Raw genomic sequence first — 19,214 nt, 5'->3', positions numbered from 1 at the left:
AGATGCCGTTTCCTCCTGCAAAAGACAAGAGCTACAAGCAGGGCAAAGGGGCCTCCTCCAGCCGCAGCCCAGAGGGATCCACGGGTGGGAAGTGGTGACAGATTCCCAGGCTGGTGCCCAGACCAGCAAGGACCAAGCCCACCTATTCTTCTGGGTTCTCCCACTGGGCCATCCCAGCTCCAGGAACCCAGGAGAGCGCCTCCCGCTGCCAGGAGGGCAGCATTCCGGAAACCCACGTACCTCAGTCTTGTTGCTGTCGATCATCTTGACCACCTCCTTCACCACGTATTCACACATCTCGCAGAAAACATCATCCTTCGCCTGCACCAGGCCCTTCTGTGGAGGGTCAGAGAACATGTGAATGCTGAGACCCTCACCTCAGCCCTTGGTCCTGGAGCATGTTCCTCTGAAGGAGAAGGGACTCAGAGGCAAGGATAGGTTAACATCGCAAAGGCCCACTTCCTACTAAATCCAAGGGAAGTGCTTCCTCCCAGGGTCTCAGTTCCAGTCCCTCTTGTTTCTATGAGGCAGGAGTCCCATCCCTTTCGCCAAATCCTTCACCACCACCTCCTCCCGCCACTCCCCCACCCCCAACCAGGAATTTACACTTCAGTTAAAATGTTCAGGAATCCATACTTCAGTGAAAGCACTGAACTATCCACCCACCCCAAAGAGCTGTCCATGTGATGCTGTGTTTGGTTGCAATTATTTCATCAGTCAGCGTTCGTCCTGGGGAGTGGGCAGGGGCGCAAGAACACTATTTAGAAGCCAGTTTTAAACCCATTTCAGGTCTGCTCTTGAGTTTCAAGTCTCATTAACACCTGAAACTGCTTTTCAAGAGCCTGCCTTGAATGAAGCAACACTGCTGACTAGGACTTTCTGTGACAACGGAAACATTCCCCATGCCTGCTGTCAAATACAGAGGTCACCAGCCACTCTCTACTGAGCACCGGAATTTTCTTTTTAAATCCTTACCCCAACAATAAAGATTTTTAAAAAATCCTTATCCAGGAACATGCTTAGAGGGAGGGGGGGTGGGAGGGGAGAAACATTGATCCACTGCCTCCCACACATGCCCCAACTGGGGATCGAACTTGCAACCAGGGTATGTGCCCTGACCGGGAATCAGACCTGCAACCCTTTGGTGCACGGACAACACTTAACTAACGGAGCTTCACCAGGCAAAGCCTGAATTTTTTTAATTTTAATTTTGTTTAAGTCATGTGACTAGATTACAGGCCATTAATTCTGTCATCCAGGTGGGCAAAGGCCTATGAGCATCTCGACGGGGGACAAGGGGCAGGCAGCAGTGTTTCCCTGACTCTACCTGACACCTTAACACAGCGGTTCTCAACCTGTGGGTCGCGACCCCTTTGGCGGTCGAACGACCCTTTCACAGGGGTCGCCTAGGACCATCCTGCATATCAGATATTTACATTACAATTCATAACAGTAGCAACATTACAGTTATGAAGTAGCCACGAAAATATTTTATGGTTGGTCACAACATGAGAAACTGTATCTAAAGGGCCAGAAGGTTGAGAACCACTGCCTTAACCCTTCCTGTGGGCCACACGCTGCACCTGCTGAGGGAGGAACACAGCCAAAGGAGAGTGACGTGGGAAGCTCTGGAACAAGAAGTGCGTGCGTGTGCCACGTGGTAAGGTCCCTGGCTGGGCCCCCAAGCGGCAGACCTTCCCCACAGGCCTCGTGCGTCTATATCCAAAAAAATGTTTTCCCTAAGTGGCAGCCCTGACCAACTTTAAAATCATTTTTCGTGAGAATTTTCAGCTGAAAATATTCAAGAACACCCGAACTGTAATATATTTATTTTTATAATATTCATGCAAATTGATTTTTTTAATTAAATTCAAAATACTGTGGTGTGTGGGGATGGTTTCCGTTTGGATGCGTGGCAGTTAACTGGTTAAGAACTAGACTGCAGGCCCCATGCACACAAGGACAGTTTTGTTCATCACTGTAGGTGGGCTGATCTAGGCCTCCGTCCCTCAAACACTCCCTGGCCCATAAGAAGTGCTGAATATAAACTGATTATGGAAAAAAGGAGACTCGCCACCAAGTGAAACAAAGCAGATGCCCGGAGGCTTTGGGGGCTGGGAATAGCAAGTCTGTACTATGGCTACCGTTGGGGGAGGCCACAGAGAGCACATCCGAAGAGGTCAGGTTGGAGCCAGGCACTGAAAAATGATCTGAATGACATGCTAAAATGTAGACTCGATCCCATGAGCGCTGGGGTTGATAACCAAGGCAATAAATGTACTCAACACGGCGTTGGCCGGTACAAAACAATGATACAGGTACCTTAATGGGCTCCACCAGTTCCAGAGCAGGGATGACGTCCTCCGAGACCACTTTGGCAGGGAGCAGAGGCTGCATGGGCACCTCCTGCTCACAGAACCCGACCATTGCACAAATGTCCTTGGGTTGCTGGAGAGAGCACAGAAAAGGCAGTCAGACACAGGCCTGCACCCACCGCCCGAGTCCCACGCTCTATGCTCAAAGGTCAGGGTGCCAAAGGAGCACCCTGGTCCCAATGTCAAGGGCTGATACTGTAAAAATTGCATATTAAAGGCAAAGGAGCTCGTGCAAATGCAGATGGACCCGTTTCCCATAGGGGAGGGGCACACAAAGCTCTGGGGGGGTCAGACAGACCGCTGTCCCTGGTGCAGCAGGGAAGCAAGACTCCCACCCCTGAGGTTAACGGTGGCCAGTCATCCCCAAGGACACTGGTCTGCTCTAGAGCCTGCTGTTCGTTGAGCTCAGTGGGAAGTAAGCTCCATGTTCTTTCTGGAGGAGGAACTATAATGCTCATAAACTAACAGAAAGCCAAATGTGTTAGAAATAAAACCACACCGGGTCATTCAATGCAGGACCATTTACAATGATGCATTAAGGGGAAATGTTAGCTTTTCAAAAAACCACATCCTATGTTCACAATTACACAAACACAGTTCAACGAAAACCCAGTCCCCCAAATTAATGAATCCTTCAAGTCACCAGATTGATCCCTTTTCCCAACCAGACACCAAGCCACAAGAGAATTAGACAGTTTGGACATCTTGACCATTTCATCGTACGATGGCCAAGAGCAAGGAAAGTATACACAGTCTGTATACTTTGTAAACCAAATGCCACCAGTGACTAGCTCTGGGCCTGGTGGCATTTGCCTCCCACCACCAAACCAGCGGACCAGGTTTGCTGAAAGTGAGACCTGGGAAGGGAAGAGAGCTAGATCATGGCTAGGGTTCATCTTGTTTAAATACCAAGAAGGCTCCAGAATAAATTAAGGGTGGGGGAGTTTGAAAGTATATTTGAAGTATCCTGTCTGTGGCACACTTTAAGACTGGGGGAAAAGCGCGGCCGGCGTGGCTCATTGGTGAATGTCGACCTTTGAACCAGGAGGTTACGGTTCAATTCCCAGTCAGGGCACATGCCCAGGTTGCGGGCTCCATCCCATGTGGGGTGTGCAGGAGGCAGCCAATCAGTGATATCCTCTCTCTCTCTCTCTCTCTCTCTCTCTCTCTCTCTCTCTCTCTCCCCCCCCCACCCCCTCTCCCTGAAATCAGTAATATATTTTAATAAATAAATAGGGGGAAAAACAGAATGTGGCCAAAGATAGAGCTAACTTTTTAGAAAAAAAAGACAAAAAGCCCGGTTGGTGTTGCTCAGTGGTTGAGCGTTGACCTATGAACCAGGAGGTCACAGTTCGATTCCTGGTCAGGGCACAGGTCTGGTTTGCAGGCTCAATCTCCAGTGCGGGGCGTGCAGGAGGCAGCTGATCAATGATTCTCATCATTGATATGTCTGTCTTTCTCTCCCTCTCCCTTCTCTGAAATCAATAAAAATATGTATTTTTCAAAAGAAGAGAAAAAAAATCAAAGATTCAGGTGGGCTGCTTTGTCTCAGATCAGCTTTGTTCCACGAGGCAGCCTATGTGAAAATTCAGGTATTTCAGCCAAATCTCCTACTAGACTTCAAAAAACCTTTGAAAAATTTCAGTTCCAGTGCTCAAAAGGAGGCAATGCTCAGTACAGCCCCCAAAGGGCACCTGGCTCCGTTAAGTCTGGTCTGACGGCTCAGCGCCCCCCACTTTATGCCACGCGGCATAGCTCACAGGCCGTCTGCTGTGGCTCCTGGATCTGCAGGACCTCATCACCCAGACGGGCAGAAGCCGCAACCAAGAGACTGTCTCCATGCTCTGGATCCAGCAGACAGGGGAACAGTCTGCTCACTATTTGCAACTGATGTGTTCATGCGGGAGCAGCATTTCTGGGGCATGGAAAACAGGAGTAGGACATGCTGTGCTCTCAAGCCATGACAGAAACAAGGCCCCACCGAAGTCCGGCCTACAGTGCAGGAAGCTGCGGCATCTTGGGGACCACTCATGGTTCCCCATCATCACACTGGTGGCCTGGCATCTGGCCCATTGGGCACTGACTTGGCGCAGGGTGCGTGGCTCTGCTGGCTTCATTTCCTGGACCCCTGAAGGGGAGATGGAACCCCCGCCACCTCAAGTGCTGAGCTCCAGGGAAGAGATGCAGAAGCTCCCTGCCAGCCTATACACCCAGAGAGGGACCCTGCCTTCCAGTCTTCCTTGGATCTGCCAGAGGGGATCATGCATACAAAAAAGATGAGCAAAAGAGCTACAAGCAGCAGCCGACCACTACTCCAAGCAAATCCCCATCACATACCTGATCCTGCTGTTGAATAAAAAAACAGGAAATCGGAGATAAAATAAGAGAAAGGAAAGGACACAACAGTTAAGAAAAATTAAAACAATGATCAGGCAGTTCATGAGGTTTAGGATATCACCAGAAGTTTAGGGGAATCATCCTTCAGTCACAAGTCAGCCACCTACCTTGTTCCTACTACTGAGTGCACACTGGGCCCTCCCAACTACTCTGGCCCTCCTTACTGGACGGATCACACCTCCAGCTGTGTGTGCACCGTCCCCATGTCCCCGACACAACAAATCATGTTCATAACACCGGGCAGCAGGTCCCCAGAAAATGCCACATTATGAAGAGCTCTCATCCCCAGAAGCCTAACCCCACCACACCTGCAGGGCCCTCCCCTCAGGTTGGTGATGAGCAGCAAAATGAAACAAGACACGGGGCCGCCCGAATTAGGGGAGTGTGTTATAAAATACACCCGGAGGGGTTAGGGACTCGAGCCACGCTCTCCACGGCCCAGGTCTCCCAGCAACCTACCCCCGGTGGCCAAAGGCCAGACTGGGAGGCTGGTCTGACACTCTATCAACAGCCTGGCACTCTGGGTGAGCAGTATCCGTTTTAATGACCTAAACTAGGAAAAGCAGGGCTTTGGCTGCTCATCATGCCTTTTATCCCCAGGGCAAACCTGCCAACAACCCAAACCCCCAGCCACGGGGGACTGGGTATATAAATTACCTTTAGTTGCACAGTGAAATGTTATGCAGCCACTTAAAAATCATTTGTACAAAATATTTAATGACCAATATAATTTTAGATTAAAAATGCAAACTACAAAATTTGTGGAATATAAAATATGACCCCACTGATGTTTTCTTAAACCTCAAATGATTTTCAATTTGGGAAGTATTATCCATATTTTCAAAGAATGTATATGCAGTATAATCTTTACAATGAGAAACAGTTTTTAGTTAGCTCTGAGGAAGCACTAATCAAATCAAGTCACACCGAAGGCTTACATTTTCCTACTCTCGCTGCTGTCTTCGTAAGCTGCAGTAGAACAAGGTGTGGTATGAGTAATAATCCCAAATAACCTCTATTGTGACTGGATGGAGACTGAGTGGTTAGGAACAGGATCAGAGAGTAAATCTTTTCGGTTTTGCGAGCATTAGGGTCTCAACTACTCAACTCTGCTACTGTAGCGCAAAATGGGCATTGCTATGTTCCAATAAAACTACCAAACAGCCCCTAGTTAGAGAATAAACTCAAGAACTACAGGCCAGCCCTAACCGGTTTGGCTTAATGCATAGAGCATCGGCCTGCGGACTCAAGGGTCCCAGGTTCGATTCCGGTCATGGGCATGTGCCTTGGTTGCGGGCACATACCCAGTGGGGAGTGTGCAGGAGGCAGCTGATCGATGTTTCTCTCTCATCGATGTTTCTGACTCTAGCCCTCTCCCTGCCTCTCTGTAAAAAATCAAAAAAATAAAAAAAAAAAAAAAAAGAACTACAGGCCAATTTCAACTAATCAGAAGCAAGCATGACAGAAAGGAAAAAGTACAACCCACCCCTCCATCCCTCCAGGTTAGGTCTCAGGAGGCCAGAGCAAGTTCCCAAAGGAATGATGCTTCAGACCACCCTGCTCCGTGCCAGTTTTCTGCATGAAGCTGGCTAGCTGACGATACTTCCGATCTCTAATCATGAAGGGATGCCCCTACCACCTGGATACATCAGAGGCAAGTGTGAGAGCTAGCACTGCTGCAGAGTGTGGGACCAGCTCTAAGAGGCAGCAACACAGCGGTTCTCAGGCCTGGCCTAGCTACAGAGCAGACCATGCCCAGAAGGCCAAGGGTGAAAGCCAAATGCTAGAAATCTGATGGGCAGCTCACATAGGCACAGCACATGAACATTCACAAGGTGAGGAAGGCCCCAGGGCAGTGGTGAGGGTGGTCAAGCCAGGAAGGTAAAAGGGAGATAGTGAGCTGCAGGTGGAGAGTCAGCTAGTCACCAAGGGCTCATTTTAGCCCAACTTAGTACTCAGAGGTAAACAAAGGAAACTACACTATACACTTTTCAAAATCCCTGGAAATCACAAAGTTTGAGATAAAGAAAAATGCTAAGGAGGAACGTCCCCTGCCACCTACCATGTGCATCATCATCTGGATAACAATGTCAGAGTACTGGTCGACATAGTTCTTGCACTGGGGACAGAGAAACACACTGTTAGTGAAATTACCGCGACAACACACCAAAAATCAGCATTTCCAATCCCAAAGTAGAGTCTTGTAAATGTCTGCTCTGGGAAAGTTTTATTAAGATGAAAGTGGCAACGTGGTTCTTCTCTACCTAACAGGACAAGGTGTGAAAAAGGTACTTTGAAAAAGGCCTTTGGAGAGAAGGTCCTCCAGTCTCCTTTTTGCCCCAAACTTGCCCCAAAATCACAGAGTAGCAACTTCTGAGTGCTGGGAACCAGAGATTATTTTTCAAATCCTTCCACACGTTCTTGGACAGAATTATAAAGTTGAAATCCAGCAGAATCAAGTTACGATGATTTTCAACTTGCCTATTTTTATACACATCTAGGCATTTCCTGTAGACCCTCAGAGAATAGCTCTCTGAGAATAGGTTCTAACTGGAGAGCCTCCACAGGGAGAAAAGCAAGTGATATGACAGCCCTCCATACTGAGAAACCCATATGCAAAGATACTGCAATGAGGCTACGACTCCCAGGCTTACAAGAGAGCAAGTCATCAGAGAGGAGCCTCACCTCCAGAGCCAGCCCGCGGCCATCCAGAAAGGCTGCCCTGGACCCAGACCCACACTGTCATGACAACCAGCCCCTGCATCCGGTCCAGCAGAGGCTTTTTGCTTGCCAGGTACTAACCTGGCATTTCGGTTTTACACACCAATCGCTTGAGTGTGGTTAATGTGAACAGGGTCTAAGAAATAAAGCCCCCTGAGGGGCTAACCAGTTTCTGTGCTCACAGGGCTAACGTTCACAGGTAAGGAAGGCACCCGGTGAACCTCCTACAAGCCAGCCGGGGGGCTTCCCACGGACGGCAACCTGCTGGCTGCGGGGAGCACACTTAGGGTTATTACCACGCACAGCCAGGCTGTCAGAAACAGGGCTGTAAGTGGTTCGTGTTTTCTTACATACACGATTCTGGGAGAAAAAGAAATCTTCACCAAAGTAGTCTCCTTCCCCTAGACCAGTGGTTCTCAACCTTCTGGCCCTTTAGATACAGTTCCTCATGTTGTGACCCAACCATAAAATTATTTTCGTTGCTACTTCATAACTGTAATGTTGCTGCTGTTATGAATCGTAATGTAAGTATCTGATATGCAGGATGGTCTTAGACGACCCCTGTGAATGGGTCGTTCGACCGCCAGAGGGGTTGCGACCACAGGTTGAGAACCGCTGCCCTAGACTGTCCCACAAATTCTGTTACATATACAAAGGCAATTACCCAACACAGTATGTAAGTGCCTACCACCTGTTCCAGCTGCTTTCTAGTTAAAGGAAACGGGACTTGTCTGAACATCTTGTCCTCAGAGCTCCTGGGATGAACTTTACATGGTGCCCCAGGAAGTGAAGTTCTCGGGGTCCGCCCACTCCCGTCCCCAGAGCCCACAAAGAGACAAGGCTCACCATGTCGGCCATGCCAGGCCCCAAGAGGTCACACTTCTCCCGGGTATGTTCCACCAAGGCGTGCACAAAGGTGGAGTTGGTCCTTACAGAATTCTGGATGTCGGTCACCATCTGGACGCAGTCCTGGCAAACATCCCCACCAGCCTACAGAGACGGGAAGGGGAGGCAGTCAACACTGTGCGCTCCTGTAGTCACTAAGGGGATTCAAATTCCTAGGAAAAGTGCCTCCCACGCTCGCTCCCTCAGCACTGGATGTGACTCCCTGAGCAGTGAATAACGTGTTTTCACAGGCTCTAAAATTGTTGACAGTTTTAAAATCAAATGGACACTGATTTTAGTAAAACTTAATAGGAAGGGGGGAAATGTTTGCATATTTAAAAACCCCATTTTTTAATTTAGCTTAATGTAAATATCCAGGTTCTTCAGCAACTGCATGGCACAACCATTTCCAGACTGACTGCTGCCAGAGCCCCCAGTTCAAGCAGCACACACACTCCAATCCAACCTGAAGGGCGCCCCGAGGGAGCGCTGCCTTACCTTCGGCTGGGGCTCTCTGCGGGGGCCGCCCTGAGGGTAGAGGAGGAGGGGGATGTTGGCCATGAAAGGCGCCACCATCTCCGCCATGTCCAGTTCTGGGATCTTATTGGACTCGAGCTGCTTCTGGCGATTGAGCTCTGCCAGGTGCTTCTGAAGAGACTCGCAGAGACTGAGCGCGGAGCACACCTCCTCGGGTTGGCTCTGGTGGGGAAAGAAGTCCGGCTGGAAACCCTCTCCCCAGAGGAAAAGGAAATAGTCCCCCTTCCTTCTCTTAGCTGGCCTCACGCATGCACACCCAGTTCATAGGCATCTCAGACTCAACCTCTAACCCCTCCACCTCCACCTCTATTTCAGCAATGGCCTAAGCACCTTTCTCCCTGCAGTTCAAGCCAGAAACCTGGAAGACATCCCCTCCAAAAACAAGTCTAGTCCATTCATCCTCTAAATAATATGCATCTGTCCATCTGCACTGCCCCCAGCACATCTGACGCCTGATGTTCTGCCAGCTTCCCCTCTTTCAGCTCTAATGGGTGGGATCTAGACCAAACCGTCTCAAAAAAGTACCTATACTCATGGCACCCCCTCCTGAAACCCAGGGACTTCCTGCTGCACATGGTCCCACCGTGGGACAGTGGCCTCTCAGTTTTTTTAAGCCCCCTCCTCTTTGTTAGGGTCTTTCCAAATTCCCTGCTCATCGCTGAAAACCCAACCTCTGGCACATGGTTCACACACAGCAGGTACTTATTGAATGAACACTGAGCTTCCTTGTAGCTGAACCCACAAGTAAATTCCCTGACTTACTCCTTAGGATAAAAATCACACAAATGACATGAATTGCTTGCTCAAAAGATCCCACAGGAGTTATCAAATCAGCACCTACAAATGTATGCCAATTTAGCCCCTTCAGTAATCCTGTAAGTCCCCATTTCTGTACCCTACCCAACCCTGAAAGTTACAGGCAGAGTGTTCTGCCGTGCCAGAGGCATTCTGGATGTTAGAACTGTAGTCAAGAGCCTGAGAAAGCCCACAAGTATGAATGGACTTGCCCTTTTAATCCCTCTCTCCTGGTCTGGCACTTCCCTGGACCCCAGCACTGCCCTGAAGGAAGACCTATTCCCCAGCACGTACCATCTGTCCTTTAATCATGTCCAGGATGACTGGGAGGTAGGTGTCCACCATCTCCTTGCATGAGGCCGACATGTCCGGCTTAGGAAGCCAGTCGCAGGTCTTCTCCAAGTACACGAGGATCTCTTGCTAGAGGACACAAGCAAGGGGCAGGTCAGCATGCACTTTTCTACAAACGGGCCGAGAGCAAGAGGCCCTCACAGCTCCCAGAAGAGTGACGGCTGAAAGCAGCCACCCTCAGGGAAGGGGACCTGGGAGCCGGCTGAGTGGGAGCCGTGGCTCGTCACGTCAATGGGGCAAGAGCAGATCCTCCAACAGCAGTCTCATAGGCACAGGGAGCAGAGACAGCCAGAGGGACCCGAAGGTTAACAGCATGTGCCACAGAATCCCAATGGACTTGGCACTGAGCACCTGGGGTCGGGGAGCAAGCTGGGGCCCACGGCCTGTCCTTGTGCAGCCTGTGGCTAAGGATGGTTTTTACATTTTTCAAAAATGGGGGGGGGGGGGCCACCGCGAGCGGAAGAACTAGGACAGAAGCAGTACGTGGCCCACAGGACTCAATTATATCCTACCTGGACCCAGACCATTCCTTGTTTCCTCGTTAGACACACACCCCACACCCCCAACCCCCGTCTCCTCCCAAGTCACAGCTTTTAAGGGACTGATCATGTGGCCACAACTCAGTCACACACACTGAGGGTCCCACCACTCAGTCACACACACGTGTGGCGTTTACCTCAGTGGCATTCTCTTTCAACATGTTGTCAGCTGCGGTGATGACATCTTTGCACACGTCACAGGGAAGGGATTTCTAAGAGAAAAGAACACGAGGGAGAGATCTGTATTTGTAGGACGTAACTCGCACCACACACAGCTGAAAACCCCAGGGACGTGACCATGGCCACATCTGACACAGGCACAGCCTGGTTCCCAACCTAAACAGGAAGCACTCGGACACCAGGGAGGAAGGATTAGGTGTGGCTGACCAGAACACTGCTTCTACCAGGCAGACACCCTTTTCTCGAACCCTCTACCCCTCAGCACCTTACTCAGTACACACAGTACAAGCCAAATTTCCTCTTACTGCTCACAACAGCTCTGTGAGGAAACAGGCGCAGAAAGGTGAAAATCAGAGCAGCAGGAACCAGAGAAAATCAGGAAGGCAAAGCGACATCACGGGCCAGTACCAGCACCACAGAGTTACAGGGGCGGGCAGCAAAGCAAGCCCCAGCCAGACACTGTGCGTCTGCGCACCCGCCCTGGCGCTGCTACCTGCACTCCGTCTGCCTTCGTCTTCCTGGTCAGTGCTGCGTTTGCGTGGAAGCTGTCACCACTCCAGAGCTTAGGGACAGGACAAGTCTTCTGACAAGCCTAGGCATCCAGGGCCCGCATGGCCCAGGACTCTGGGAAATCTGACTGGTTCTCAAAGTTCTTGGGGAGCTCCCTATTTGATATCAACTACACTGAGTGGCCAGATTATTATGACCACCCCATCAGTACTTCGTTGGGCCACCTTTTGCCTTTAATACTGTGGCGATTCTTCTTGGCATTGACTCCTCGAGATGTGGAAAGGTGATGCGCGGAATCTGACACCATGCCTGATGAATAGCACTGTCCAGTTCTGTGAGATTTGATGGTGTGGAACCAGCTGCCTGATGGCTCTTTTAACTTCGTCCCACAAACGCTCAATTGGATTGAGATCTGGTGATTGTGGGGGCCACCTAAGCAAGGTAAAGTCTCCCTCATGTTCTTGAACCCACTCCTGCACAATACGAGCACCGTGGCATGGCGCATTGTCTTGTTTGAAGAAGCCATCTCCCTTGGGATACGCCATCAACATGAGAGGATGAACTTGAACAGCAACGATACTTAGGTATGTTGTGCTATTCAGACGTTTATAATGATCTGGCCTTCAGCGCGAAATTATAGCTAATTTGCCTACAAATGTCAGGTGGTCATAATAATCTGGCCACTCAGTGTATTTTCGACCCAGGAAGAAGGAACTGACACGTCTGGGTGAGACTGGGGAATACCTGTGAACTTAGCTGCATTCAGAGAAACCAACTGGAACCTTTGGACCTGGCCAGGCTAATCATGTGCATGGGGCCAGGCATCGTTCACGACACTGTCCATCAAAAGAGAAGGATCTAAAGTCCTCGCCTGACACAATTAAACTTGGAAAGTGAAAGCAGTATTAAAAACAAGATCAGAAGCAAATTAGAGACCAAATCTGAAAGTAACTGGCCACGAGGGCAGTTATCCAGTGAATTCAGAAAATATTTCGTCAAGAGCGGTGTTAAATATTTTTCTCTGAGTTCTATGGGCCACTGACGAGTTTTAGAACTTGAACTCCACTCAGTCAAACCTGGCCTGCACCACAAGGTACATCCCAGAGAGAGCCAAGAGCACCTGCTGCTGGTGCAGCCAGCAAAGCTTGGTGCCTCCCGGGAAGGTTCGGGTCACGTGAAGAACACACTTGAGGTTTGTCATCTGAGAGTATTCCCCCATGTGTGCTAAGAGCCCACATGAGTATGCTATATTTAACATCGTTTGGATGGAAAAAGGTGGTTTGATTATAGCTGGAAATAAAATCTTAAATATCTACTAAAGTTCTAGGGTCTGAACCAGTGACCCAAACAGAAAGCTATGACAGGCAGAGAAAGAAAACACCAAAAAGGTCTGAAAAGCTTATGAGCATCTCGATTTTGAGTGAGTGACCAAGAACGAAAGCCATCCTCGTGTGCCCAGTTCTGGAAATGGGGGCCGTGAACCTGCTGGTCCCTATCTGGGTGGCGAGGTGGGTCCTGCACAGAGGCCTGGAGGGCAGCAAGGAACACAGAGCGTGGGCATGGGAGGACCTCGTCCACCTCCATCACCAAGAGACTGGGTGACCTGGGGGGAAGGAAACCTGAACCTCTCCAGCCTCCATTCCCTCTGTGACAATGGTACACGCACCTACAGGTCCTGCCTCCCTCGCAGGGTCACCGTGAGGGGCACACAAAATGAGGCAAGAGAAAGTGCTTTGCAAATGGCAGTGGTTACAGACGCCACAAAGGGATGCAGCACATCATTAAGGGCACTCACCACTGTCGGCTTGTTCCAGACGGTCTGCAGGCAGTGCTTCACGGCCCCGCAGTCGGCTGCCGTCTTCACGTTCTGGCACCACACTGCTGAGCCTCTGGTGCATTCTTTCAGGCCCAGGACAGGGCTGGCTGCAGCTGAAAGGAAAACCATTAAAAAATAAGCAAATAAATAAATAAAAGGAAAACCACGGTGAGGAGGTGGCTCGTTGCCCACACAGGTCCACCGCACTGGCTTACCCAGGGTTAAGGGTTAGCTAGTCCTGGCATTTAGCTGGACGCCAGCTTGGCCACTCGCCCAGCTACACGAAACGCCAACCAGAGGCACCACACCCAGACAAGGAGTTGTGCTGTCATATAAGTCACAGGCTGGAAGGGACTAATATATCTGGTTCATTTTTTTCCTCTCAAACTATTTTTAAGCCATAACTAGCGAGTATCAGATCTTTTAGTCTTTAGAACCTTAAATAAACATTTCATGATGCAATGAAAGAAATCACGAGACTGACATGTAAATATAGATTTTTAACTTCTGTAGAATGAAAATTAGCCAAAGTGTTTGTTTTTAATCTATAGGGAAAAACACCAAGATTCAGATCCTTATTGCACAGAAAAATGATTCTTAATGTTCTAATACAAAAAGCTCTTTACAAACCTAATTGCATGAGTTTTTGCTTTTGCACATAAACAAGTTTACTGGCAAAAAAGCCAGACCACATATCAAAGTGAACGTGTCCACTCAGAGCCAGGTGCACGGCGTTTCCTCTACTTCGATAATGAGAAAAGGACTTGGGCAGGAATCACGTGCACAGAAATGGGATTAGGAAACAAAGGTTCAATATCACTAGAGAAATGCAGATTAAAGGTGCCATATTTTTGCATTCTTATAACACTGATAGCAATGTAACGGGTTTTGTTTGTTTTCATTTATTGATTTGAGAGAGAGACAGAGAAGAAGGAGAGAGAGGAGGAGGAAAGGAAAGAGAAACACTGATTTGTTGTCCCACTTATTTATGCATTCACTGGCTGTGCCCTGACTGGGATCGAACCTGCAACCTTGGTGTATTAGGACAAAGCTTTAACCAACTGAACTACCTGGTCAGGGCCTCGTATTTCTTACTATACTAATGTATTTCAAGAAAGGAAAAAATAACCCTCTTTGAAGGTGTGGGAGGGTGGGAGGGAGGTTATCAACCAAGGACCTGGTGTGCATATATGCATAACCCTTGGACACAGACAATGGGGCAGCGAAGGCCTGGGGCTGGAGGGGATCAATGGGGGAATAAAGGGAACATATGTAATACTTTCAACAATGAAGAATTATTTTTTTTTAAATTGTCCCAGGGAAGAAAAACAAAAAAGTCCCTCTTCAAAAAGTAATCCACTTCTGCTGGGTACAGGAGGACAAAGGATGGAAAAATGGGGGACATCTGTAATACTGTCAATGAAAACTAATTTTTTTTTTTAAGTAATCCACTTCTAGCCCTAGCTGGTTTGGCTCAGTGGATAGAGCATAGGCTGTAGACTGAAGGGTCCCGGGTTCGATTCCGGTCAAGAGCATATGCCCAGGTGCAGGCTCGATCCCCAGTGTGGGGCATGCAGGAGATAGAAATCAGAAAAGAACAAAGCAGGGTGGTTAGCTGAATTATTAAACTCCCAATGTTATGTTATGTATGAATGTATAATTTTCAAAAAAATATTTTATAAACTACCTTAAGAGTTCCTATTGTTAAGAGGTCTATGGTATCCTTGATTGTGAAACTGAAAATGAGAAAACCTTACTAGGAAACAACAGTTTACATCAGCTACATGGAGAGGGACCACTGTACAGGGGCAAACTCCAGCAGACAGCACCGTGGTTTCCTACTGTCAGAGAAGACAACCACAGCCACCTAAAAAATAGATTTACCGCCTCAGGAGTCACGCACAGGTTGCACGCCGAGAGGGCACGGGGATTCTAGACACACCGGTGCGCGCACACAGTACACAACACAGGGTAGGTCAGCAGGTGCTCCCTTCAGGAGAGGGAGGGAAGGGACTGAAATGCTACTATTACTAGCTGTTCAACCAGAGCTGGTTCCACAAACCACTCACACACAGACTGTCACGGGTCCCGCATAAAGCTCAAGCCAAGTTATCTGCATTCACCCTTTCAGAGACCAGGAAATGCATTATTCATGTGCTGCCCGGGTTACAGCCTTCTCTGCTCCTTGGGAGGCAAAATCACCACCACAACCAATTCACAAACTCAACTAGCCACATTCCAAAGGCTGGTGGTTTGAAATTTGGTTTCCATGGGAAAACATGTGCCAGATTCAAACAGTACTAAGCTCCCAGAAGCCCAGGAAAGCTGAGTGAGCCAGTGATGCAGTGGCGGACAGCAGATGTGACTTCCTAAGACGACCCAATGCACAGACACACACAGAGATAACTGCGTGTCCTCAGGATCGGTAATACGAGGCTGAAACACAAGCCTGGTGACACCAGTGAGCTACCTCAGGTGCTCATTTTGGGAGCTGATCTGAGAGGGAAGCAAACAGCATATCAGAATATGGGGGGACACATCCCCAGAAAATTTATTTTAATATATTTTTATAGAAAGGGAGAGGGAGAAATAGAAATATCAATGATGAGAGAGAATCATTGATCAGCTGCCGCCTGCCTCCTGCCCCCCACTGGGGATCAAGCCTACAACCCAGGCATGTGCCCTGACCGGGAATCGAACTGTGATCTACTGATTCATAGGGTGACGCTCAACCACTGAGCCACACTGGCTGGGTCCCGGAAAATTTATTTATACACAAAATCCTCACCAATTCAGGGGGCTCTCAGGCACCACAACCCCAGCTGTGCACTGGAAGCTCTGGAGACAAGCATGGTTGTTCTCCACAGAAGTGGGAAAGCAACTGGGATGAAGTGGATTACCAACTGCACTCACTGGGCCAAGTTCAGACCTTCCAGGCGGGACACCAAATTAAACAGATGTGCGCTCTTTGACCCCGCAGTGGGAAGGACAAACCTAAAGCAAAACAGAAAAGCAGGGGGCCGCATACACAAAGCAGCAAAGACACTACCTGCCTAGGGGAGCTAGAGGTGGCTTCTTTGAAATAAGTTTGAACTGGCACCTAAAAGATGGAGACATCAAAGACTGGCTAAGTGGAGAGGGCACAGGGGAAACTGCTGAGCATTCCCAGGCAGAGCAGTTCTCCTTGTCAAAGGGGAAGAATTCTCCTGTGTCTTTTCAAGAGTGGGGCAAAGGGAAGTGGCAGGGGCCAGGCTGCAAAGACAGACCTCGGGCACATGGGAAAGATCATCTGGCACACTCATCGCCGAGTGATGAGTCCATCCTGTGGGAAATAACTTCAGTGTGTGTCTTCGCAGGCGGGCATGATGGGGCATGATCGGGCAGAAGACTGAAAAGAGATTGGAGATTCCGATGAGGGGGCTCCTGACTACAATGAGAGGTCATTCCAAAATGTCCAAGCCAGAATGGTGGCCGCAAGGGCTGACAGGCTAACAAAAAATTCCAAAATACGAGAGCTGGGAAAATGAAACTCACAGGTTTCAACTGAAACATGAAGTCTCTCAGGCCAGTGGTTTTCAACTGTGTGCCACAACAAGTTTTAAAACATGCAATGCCTAACCATTCAGCCAGGGGCACTGACCTCTTTTCCCTTAGATTGTCAAATTAAAAGGTGACAACAGCCAACACAACAATAGCCTTCCATGTGAATGCCCTGTCCTGAACCATAAAGTAAATAGACTTGCATCTTATTTGTCATGTCACGTAATAAGAATGGATCTGACTGGTTAATTCTTGGTACCAGAAATCCTTATGTACAACCATGAGTTCCTAATTTTTTAAAAAGTCACTTTGAAGCAAAAAGGGTAACTAATTACTATTCTATTTTTTTGTAAATCAATCAAAATTAAACCTTTTTTTGTTAGATTGGCAAAAGTATATTTTTTGGTGTGCCACGGAATTTTAGTAATTAGCTTGTGTGTGCCATGAGATGAAAAAGGTTGAAAACTGCTGTCTTAGGCTTAGCAAGAACTAACAAACAAGGATGGAGGTGGTCAGAAGCTGCGCTGCCCTAATCAACGTGCGTGGAGGGCAGGGCACAGGCCACGGGAAGGGCAGAACACAGCTGTGTACTTTGCTTCCCGTGAAATGGCGACAAGTACAGCGGTCGGAACGTGAAGGCACATGACACCACTCCTGAGCTCCTTGGAAGACTGGAAGTGTTTAGCTGGGAGAATGTTCTGGAGGTACACAGTCACTTTCAAAGGTGTAGACACCTACTTACCACATGAGAGCAGATCTGTTCTGTGTGGTCTCAGACCCCAGACCTCAGAGCAATGAGCAATGAGCAGAGGTTAGGGAAGCAGACCACAGTGTAAGGTAAGGAACACACATAACATCCTCAGGAATATAAAAAGGGAATGGCTTCCCCCATTAAGTGATGAGCTCTCCAACAGCAGAAGCAACCAAGCAAAACAAAATGCCCAACCCATGAGGAATTAATTCTGTGTAAGAGGGATCCTGAGTGGCAAGCGAGGTCAGAAGACCTCACACGGGCTACAAGTCTTAATTCTTAAATAGCGAGGCAAAGGACATTTCCAGGATGAATACATACCAAATATATAAAAACTACCTAAACCACGTTCTGCGGAGTAATTTCTCAAAACGCTGCCAGCAGAGGTTTCATCTCTTTCTCCCCCTCCCACATTCTGCCCCCAGATACCAACTTCCTTCTCTGAGGTAAGATGCTGAACTCTAAGAAAGTTCTTAGAATGTCTGCCTTACCCCTGGGGGCTTCTGATTAAATGTGTCCTGTTACGACATGCACACTACTCAGTGAATCAAGCACTCTGCTTCTCAGTTGAAAGGCCTGGCATCCGGGCCCTCAGTGGCAAAACTCTGACAGGCTGAGATGAGAGAACATAGCATTTCAGAGATCTGAAACCCTACAGCAAGTTTCGGGCTATTAAGACGGGCTTTTAAAAGACTTCACTTGTATTTCCCTGGGGAAGGGGTGGGTGCTTGGTTCCCTTTTTACTCTCCAGGCCTAGAAGAAAATAAACCATTCATTCCACAGGCAGGTCACTTATCCAACACAGATTACAATGGAATTTTCCTGTATTGAGGCGGCTGCCACAGCAGGCTAGCCACGTAGCCCGGGAGGAGGGCGAGTTCAGCAGGGCCGAGTGTTTTAGGAGCTCCTATGATGACTTCTTGCGAAAAGGAACTAAGCCTGGAGTCTAGAGTGAGACTCGTAGGGCGATTTATCTGCCTTCTTAATTAAATGTGGCACCAAGTCCTGCCCAAATGACCCCAAGCAATTCACTGCCCTTCTGAGCTTGTTTTTCTTCTGTGAAATGACGATAAAGCCACTGGTGTCAGTGAACTGTGAGAATCAAGATAAAATTACGCACTTTCAAGCACCAGAATACTATCCCTCCCCACTATTATGCCCTTACCATCATCTCTCTGGTATTTTAAAATGCCATGATCATTATAATCATCACTATCATCATCTGTGGTAGCAACAGGCCCTTTCTCTGGCCCATTACCTTGCCCAGAACAGGTGCTCCACAGTCAGCTGAATCAGGGCTGCTCTACTTGTTTACACTTAATCAGGAATTAAGTGGCAGCTCAAGGACCTGGAGCACTGCACTGTATCCCAGCAACCTCCGAAGTGGTTGGCACTAAATTCAAGACCTGGGAGTCACAGCCACACTATAATGAGCCCGAGAGTCGATACTGTGTACCTAGGGTGCTTCACAGAAGTCTTGCATGAGCAAGAATGAGAGGTGCCAGCAAGCACCCACAGAACCACAGGTGAAATGCTTTCAATAGGCCATGAAATTGGAGCTACAGGCTGATTTTCCTCTGATCCCAATAAAGTTGCCGTAGTTCACATTATTTTTGGAACCCACCTTAGAAGCCTCTCCTTTACTAGAAAGGTGAGGAGGCAACATGGCAACAAGATTGCTGCCTGAGTGTGGGGGGCAGGCAGACCTGAGTGAACCCCCTGCTCTGCTGGCCTCTAAAGCCAAGACCCGGACAACTTACTTGCACCACAATTACCTGCAAACTGTGGAAACTAGGAGTGCCCTTTCTCGGGAATTC

The 19,214-nt window shown here is 48.7% G+C and overlaps 1 protein-coding gene across 3 annotated transcripts in view; it reads right to left on the bottom strand.

Annotated features, from left to right (window-relative positions):
- The window catches only part of PSAP (prosaposin), a 34,821-nt gene that overhangs the window by 2,773 nt on the left and 12,834 nt on the right, over window positions 1-19,214 (bottom strand). Inside the window, exons 2-10 of one of the 3 annotated variants that reach the window (XM_014530364.1) lie at window positions 13,086-13,219; window positions 10,738-10,812; window positions 10,005-10,130; window positions 8,877-9,077; window positions 8,340-8,483; window positions 6,835-6,891; window positions 4,713-4,721; window positions 2,323-2,448; window positions 241-336 (exon numbers count right to left, since the gene is read on the bottom strand). In XM_014530364.1, the coding sequence (XP_014385850.1) occupies window positions 241-336; window positions 2,323-2,448; window positions 4,713-4,721; window positions 6,835-6,891; window positions 8,340-8,483; window positions 8,877-9,077; window positions 10,005-10,130; window positions 10,738-10,812; window positions 13,086-13,219 (968 nt within the window). The remainder of the gene's footprint in view (window positions 1-240; window positions 337-2,322; window positions 2,449-4,712; window positions 4,722-6,834; window positions 6,892-8,339; window positions 8,484-8,876; window positions 9,078-10,004; window positions 10,131-10,737; window positions 10,813-13,085; window positions 13,220-19,214) is intronic. The other 2 variants (XM_014530365.1, XM_014530366.1) reach the window with 2 other exon arrangements.

This window comes from Myotis brandtii, unplaced genomic scaffold, assembly GCF_000412655.1.
Source record: "Myotis brandtii unplaced genomic scaffold, ASM41265v1 scaffold735, whole genome shotgun sequence".
Classification (NCBI taxonomy): domain Eukaryota; kingdom Metazoa; phylum Chordata; class Mammalia; order Chiroptera; family Vespertilionidae; genus Myotis; species Myotis brandtii.
This window is presented reverse-complemented; position numbering and strand designations above follow the sequence as displayed.